Source organism: Aplidium turbinatum, chromosome 3 (genome assembly GCF_918807975.1).
Source record: "Aplidium turbinatum chromosome 3, kaAplTurb1.1, whole genome shotgun sequence".
NCBI lineage: Eukaryota > Metazoa > Chordata > Ascidiacea > Aplousobranchia > Polyclinidae > Aplidium > Aplidium turbinatum.
Genome location: NC_137474.1, coordinates 33,092,819 through 33,099,933, shown reverse-complemented (window position 1 = coordinate 33,099,933; position 7,115 = coordinate 33,092,819). Strand labels below are relative to the sequence as shown.

General features: G+C 36.9%; 1 protein-coding gene across 1 annotated transcript; it reads left to right on the top strand.

The window, feature by feature from the left end:
* Positions 1 to 1,208: 1,208 nt before the first annotated feature.
* LOC145765903 (uncharacterized) lies at positions 1,209 to 5,797 on the top strand. Its single transcript, XM_082577569.1, has 11 exons — positions 1,209 to 1,300; positions 1,510 to 1,687; positions 1,834 to 2,011; positions 2,094 to 2,252; positions 2,501 to 2,661; positions 3,027 to 3,243; positions 3,380 to 3,501; positions 4,011 to 4,215; positions 4,649 to 4,955; positions 5,067 to 5,380; positions 5,673 to 5,797. Coding segments are annotated over exons 1-11 (1,878 nt in total). The 5' UTR covers positions 1,209 to 1,264; the 3' UTR covers positions 5,674 to 5,797.
* The last annotated feature ends 1,318 nt before the right edge of the window (positions 5,798 to 7,115 follow it).

Genomic DNA, 7,115 nt, shown 5'->3' with positions numbered 1-7,115 from the left:
TGATTTCTGCGACTATTCATTTCGTCAGTATGTTTTTGTGTTGAGCCATTTGTTGCTGAACAGGTTGTTTTCACTTGTTTCAGCCCCCTTGATAAAGTCAGTCGTGCTGACTGACGAAACGTCGCTAATAAAAGCTGGGAATCAACCTTAACATCAGAAGGTAACTTAGTAGCCTATAGCAACCAAAAGAAAGCAAGTCACTTTATTTATTAAATGCCTGGTGAACAGTTTAACTCTGTTTTTCTAAAATCTTCTGTTGAGCATCGAAGTCCTTCAAAAACTAAGCTTGACTGCAAAGTACCTGGTAAAAAAACATGAAGGGTAGACGTGGTGCTTTGTGGAAACTTATTGTAACTTGTCAAGTTCATCAATGGATTCCTAATTACAATAAATGACAATGCGAAATAGTTGTGAAATTGTTCAAGTACTGTACTTGATTATGACGAACTATAGCCTACTGCATGAAGCATGGTTTGTTTGTTCAAAAATTGTCTATTATGCAATCGCGCTGTCAAAGCTTTTAATGACTTGATTTAACAAAAACACATGGGTGACTTTAACCAAAGTCGAGTTATACTGAACGTAGGAGTCGCATAAAACTTGGAGAAATACCGCAGGCGGCTCGAAAGCCGAATGTTGGCCAGGCCCGACCTAAGGCTATTAAAATGTTTACCTCCTTGTTTCTTGGGCTTTCACGGGGAAAGTTTATACAACGCATGTTCAGTTCAGCAGCCCATAACCCCAAGAAGAGCCGTAAACATTTCTTTCTAGAGCAGCATTCGGTAGTGTTACTCATAAACATGAGACATCAAGGACTATAGTCAAAGAGCGCCATCACTCCGCAACAGACGGCATGCCTTTAAGTGTCTTCCCAAAGACATAGTCACATGCTCTTGCGCTGTATCGACCGACGGCCTACGGAACGCGAAACAAATGAAAATAAAACTAGAATATCCTTCGCAATCATCATTAGCATAATCTGCTGAAGGTGCACAGGCCAAAGCTTCATAGCAACAAGTTATAGACCATTTTCCATAACATTGTATGTTTGCATCATATCTCCAGGATATGTTAATTAAGGCCATTAGCTCAAACCCTTCCACAATGATGATACTTCAACTTAGCTTGCGCTCGCTCAACAAAACATACATCCTGGAGCTAATGAAGTTTTGAGTGGTGTTGCATGGAGCGAATTTCTTATAAAAAGGTGAGCGTTCAACGAAAGATTATCGAGTTTTTTCGACAGCAAAGAACACACACCGAGATGAGACTTTTGTTGGTTCTTTTGGCGTGCATTGCCGTAAGTCTGAATTTATAGCACATTTGTAATCCATTAGAATGTTGTAGGCTGCGAGATCATTAAAGGTATATTTTAATATTTGCGTTGGAAAATGTTTTGTAGCTCCTAATACCTATCCACAAAAATTTATTAATTCAATCGATTATTATAAAAGTTATCGTATTGTGAAAATTTTAACTAACCATTGAGATTATGTTGACATGTTTCAGGCCTCAAACGCAGCTTACACCTATAGCTACTACTGTAGCCACAATTTCTACGTCTATCCTACAACATCATGCTACAGATACACTTTCTACTTCCCAAGCACTTGGTGCTCTGCAAGCTACTACTCCCCCATCTTGAAGGTTTACCCCGGTGAAGATTGCGGAAAGGCTGGATGGTCCGGTGAGTAAAACTGTTGAGCATTCTGGTGATCGACGTTTAATAGATAGACCTGCCTATATTATGACAAAATGAATTTCTATTTCGGATTCAAAATAAAGTCGATCTCGCTATATCTACAGCAAAACCATTGGCTCTTGACATTTCAGAAAAGAGCGTTGCTGATGTCACCAGTGAAGTCAGGAACTGCTTGGCAACCTCCCTCACTAAAATGAGTGCAGCTATGTACACCAAGAGAGACGAATTCATGAAGAAGATTGATGCTATCCATGCTGAATACAAGGAATACTACAAGAAGTACTTGACCATGTACTACGCTTACAGAACGTGAGTTTGTTGATTACACATCATTGCTCATAATTTATAACCTCTAATGACTTTGTCACCAATCAGATGTTTTCTATTTCAGTTGTGGTGGTTTGATCTACATCAATGATAGAGATGCCAAGATCGCTGCCTACAACAAGAAGCTTGATGAAAAACGAGCCGCAATTTTCGCCAGTTACAACTCTCTCATTGCTTCCAAGATTAAGACTCTTTCCGAGTACCATGCTAAGATTGTCAAGGCGTGAGTAACATTTTCTTTAAAAGTTTTCACTTGAGGCCTACTCTGGGCCTAATTGTGGAATAATATGTAGACTATTGTTAAAGCGAAATTAAAACTAAAATTAAAACTACAAGGAAATGATGAATGCAGTGATGAATGAATGCAGAAGCATGGCTACGAGGCGATATTATTAAACTTATTAAGAAGCTGCTGGCAAGAAGTAAGGCGCACTGTGGTATGACATTGATGCTAACAGCGAAACATTGCAGCGCTGAAGATTGCTTGAACACTCGACTTGCAAAGATCGCTGAATACAAGAAGGCTCTTGAAACGAAGATCAACGATTACGTCTCAAAATACGACACTTACCTTTATTCAATCGTTCTCAAGAACAAGGAAGGCCTTCGCAAGCTTTTGGATTCTCTTTTCAGTAATATAATATTATATTACGTACCAAACTACTTATTTACGACCGTTTAATAACAAATCAAAATCTAACAAACTAACATATTTTTACCTATGCAGGCTTCTTTCGTTATTCAATCAAGCCCAGTGTCAAACAACAATGCTTCAAATTTTGTTTCGATACTGTATACCGCAAAAACTATTCTGGCTCTGGTTCTAAACCGTTAAAAGTAAAGATGGGGTTTCTGGTTTGTTTATAAGTTTTTTTATTTAACTGTATTTGGGTTTATCTTTTTATAGCAAACGAACCTCTAAATCAGTTCAAATGCAACCAGCTACCCAAATATCGTAGGCTTTGTTAAGCACATCTCACATGTGATTATTTTGCAGGTGGCGAAGCCGACTATTGGCTTGGATACAAAGCTTACTATGCCGTTTACGATTACCACTATCAAGAAAAGTACAAAGTCCAAGATATTGTCAGTGCATACAGAACCAAGCTTAACGAATACAAGAACAAGCTCATCAACTACTACACTTGCGCATACCGATGTTACATGTCCAATGCTAGTCTCAGATTCTACAAAAAATCTTATTACAGCAGCTGGTGAGCAGGCCTGTTGCAAACGTACTAGTTATCTTGTACCTACATTTATTATGAAACGCTTCATGTAAAACTAAAAATGCAAAAAGTTCAGCAAATAGCGGTTAAATCTATTTCACTCCATTTTTTTGTTTTTCAGCAAATCTCTCGGATGCTGGTACACTTACAAGAACACTTATGCTTGCAAGCAATACTATCTTGCTCCTTTCGTTTATAAGTACAAGTTTGTCACTTACAAGAACTTGAAAACTTGTGACGTCAGTAAGTTACAAAACTGTCAAAGATTGTAACAAAATATAACAATGTTGTCATACCCTTGCATAGTTTATTGATTAAGCATGAAAGATATCACTTAATTATAGTAATAGAATATTTTTCATCCGACTTCACTATTATGTTTTATTTCTAACCATCGAATCGAAAATTCATACTCGCGTAACACAGCAGGGGTCTGGAAAATGTTAATAACGACAAAAAAGCAACTTCAAAGCGTGCTCAAGACGGAATGATTTACTGAATGCAAAGATTTGGCACGAAGGCAACACTTTGTTTGTTGTGAGCGTGCCAAACATAAGATATAGGAAAGAGAGTGCGAGTTCGAATAAAAGAAAGAGGAAGTGAAAAAAAGTCACAAAACTCAGGATATAGCTTCGAATATCAAATTTAAAAATGATCTAACAAAAATTGTAACAACAAAAAGAAATCATCTAAAAACTGAAGTGTTGCCTTTAACTTGTCATTTTGTAAAATACAAAGACTTTGCTTTCCAGATGCCGCCGCCGGAAGTGTTGCTCCACTCATCGCTGAATTGACTAAGAAGATGGAGGATGCTCTCAAGGAACGTAACACCCAGTTTTACACCTGGAAGAACAAGTGGATCGATTACCACGTTCAATACAAGCTTGCTTTTGAACAATGCGTCAAGGATAGACATGCCGCTTACCTCGAAAGTTTGAGGCGACGATTCCTTTACTGGTAAGTAAAAACATGCATCACATTTTTTCATCCAAGCCAACAAAATGAAAAGCATAAAATTGAGAGAAGCTATTTTTCGTAATTTTATTTACATTTAATCGAAATGCAAAAATAAGATTAATTTACTGTACATTATCGGGAATATTTTCAAAGTTCCTTTTTGATCCATTAAATTTTGTCCCATTACTATTGTAGGCTTAGGCTACGCTTCTTTGTGTTTTATTTCATTTCTGTAATTTTCTTTTCTTAAATACAACCACAACTTTACTTTTAATTCAAATCATAATCCAGTTGGGGCGTTTTTCTACTTGTGGAATATAATTCAATTGAAAATGGAAAATATCCGGAAACAAATGTTGTTATCGTTTCGATTAAAATTAAGATAATTGTTTTATTTACTTGCCAACACTTTTTCATAAGTTGCTTGTTTCAGTTCCAGCACTCTTACTGCTTATCAAATTGCTGAACTCGCTAGAGTGAAAAAAGAACTTGAACAAGTGCGAGAGGAAGCTTGCTCAAAGTACTGGACCCAACTTAATCAACGAATTTCCGATTGTTACACGAAGCACCAAAAGTCACAAGATGCTTACGAAAAGGCATTCAAAGCTTACATCGCCAAGATCCAAGCCATGTTTGATGCTTGCATTGCCAAGAGAAAGGTTGCCATCGCTGACTATGAGAAGAAACTCAGAGATTCTGTTGCCAAGAAGCGAGCTTACTTTGTCGAGAAACTTACTGCCGTACGTATTTGGTGTTTGTTTGTTGAAATGATTCACCATAATTGAATTGTGTAAAACCTTTGAAAATTGTGAGGTTTGCAAACATTACCAATCTATATTTACCTTTTTCAGGCTAAACAATGTCACTTGGACCAATACTACACAATGCTCAAGTCTTACTTCAGCAAATACTACACTTGCTACAGCTGGGGCGCATACATGTCCGATTGCTACGTCGACCTTCTTGTTAGACGATGCAAGAGCTACGAGGCTGACTTCGATAACCACTGGAATGTTCTTATTCCCAAGCTTGTCCAAAACTTCGCTTGTGGTTACACTTGCAAAGTGAGAGCCACATGCGCTCCTGCTTATTATTGTGGCAGCTTCTACAGTTGGGTCTACAGAGCCCCCTGTGCTTCCAGCTACAAATTCACCTACTGCTACTAGTAAGTATCGTATATCTGCACATTTAAATTTATTATTCTTTTAAGCGTTTAGAGTTTAGATCTACCGTATACAAGTATTGGAGTAACTTCAACATGTTAAAAAACCGTTGGCTATTTATTTAAAGGCAGCCACAAGCAATCTTACTGCAATCTGGAAATAGTTTCATTTCATGTAAATGTTTAATTCAAACCTGCAATGGAAAAGATAATTATAAATTATGTCTTTCTTTGATCGATAAAATAAAACAGTATCAGTTAGGCCTATAATTATATGTTGCATTTCATTTTGCAGAAAAAGACATCAGAAAGTACGCAAAGAAAATTCAACGGAATGTTTACTTGACATCTTTTCTTTTGAGACCTCAACTTGTGTCAGGGTATTTCAAAAATGAAATCAAATAAACTATTTGAATTTTATGATGATCGTGTCCGTGACGTTACCTAGTTGTTAGTGGCAGCCTAGATTTTTAGATAATTTTGAAGAATTTAGGTGAATAAATAAAATGAAAAAATTTACGAATTTATTAGCAAACAAAAACGAATTTTTAAAAATGCCCAACAGCAACTTTTCTGTCAAGTTCACATAACAATACTTCCATGAAATTGTTGGTCAGTAGTAGCCTTGCACACTTCGAAACGATCTAGATTCGAAGGAAAAGTAGAGAAGTCATTTGGATAAAACACATTTGAAACTAAAGATAGAGACATTTTGCAAACTTTATTTTTGTTTCGAAAAGTTTTGGTTTGAAGTAATTGCAATAAATAAAAAGACTATAAACAATAAATGATATTAATATTACAAAAAGTGCTCAATAGCTACCAAGCAAAAAAGGGAAGTCATTTAGATGAAATACATTTGAAACATCTTGCAGGCTTTATTTTTGTTTCAAAAAGTTTTGGTTTGAAGTAATTGCAATAAATAAATAAAAAATATAAACAATAAATGCTATTCAACAAATGCTAATAACAAAAAGTGCTCAATTCCACGCAAAAAACCCAACCAGAAAAAATTACATCAAATATGTAGTTACTGCTTTCTAAAACCACTTTCTAATGACTCCTCTGTTAAGTTAAATAAGGCTGTAAAGGTTTTTGAAAATAAAGGCAACACAACCTGCTAGCTGGGTCTACCTTATGCAGGACATCCGGGCTAGGACTGTCAAGGTGCAATTATTCCATCATCAAATAAAACAGGAAAGGTCGAACATTCTTGTAACAAAAGCCAGAGCAGGAGTCCTTACGACCGTCTGTGACGACACCAAAAATAGGAAAGAACCGTCTGTGGCTGAACGAAACTAGGAAATGATGGTGATCGACCACTCTTCAGCCACACAAAACCAGGAATCATTCAGAAACACCGCCAAAGAGCTGAAAACACACTGCGTCAAAGCTTCGAGTTCATAACGCGGGCCAATTGAAAGATCGCTGCGATGCGCATGTGATAACGTAGCGTAATATAACGCAAATCTACATGCCCATTTCAATTCCATAGAGACAAAGAGTTTTGCGTGATCACTCGGTGTGCGTATTTGTAATCTGCAGGTCGCTTATCTGCATGTCTCAACTTTCCTCTTGCTGATGTTGGAGCAGACTAAGAAGTGGCGTTTCAAGCTCGAGAACTAGCACGTTGTGGTAAAGAGAAAATTTTACTTTAGATTTTTTTTGTATGTGTGTGTTTATTTTTGGTGCTCGTTTGAAGAAGGGCACGAACGTGTGGAAAAAGGGCCACTTCAAT

Coding starts and splice junctions, on each gene's coding strand:
- LOC145765903 (XM_082577569.1), top strand. CDS start 1,265: ATGAGACTTTTGTTGGTTCTTTTGGCGTGCATTGCC. Junction 2,662..3,026: donor GCTTTTGGATTCTCTTTTCA/GTAATATAATAT, acceptor ATTATTTTGCAG/GTGGCGAAGCCGACTATTGG. Junction 4,216..4,648: donor AGGCGACGATTCCTTTACTG/GTAAGTAAAAAC, acceptor TGCTTGTTTCAG/TTCCAGCACTCTTACTGCTT.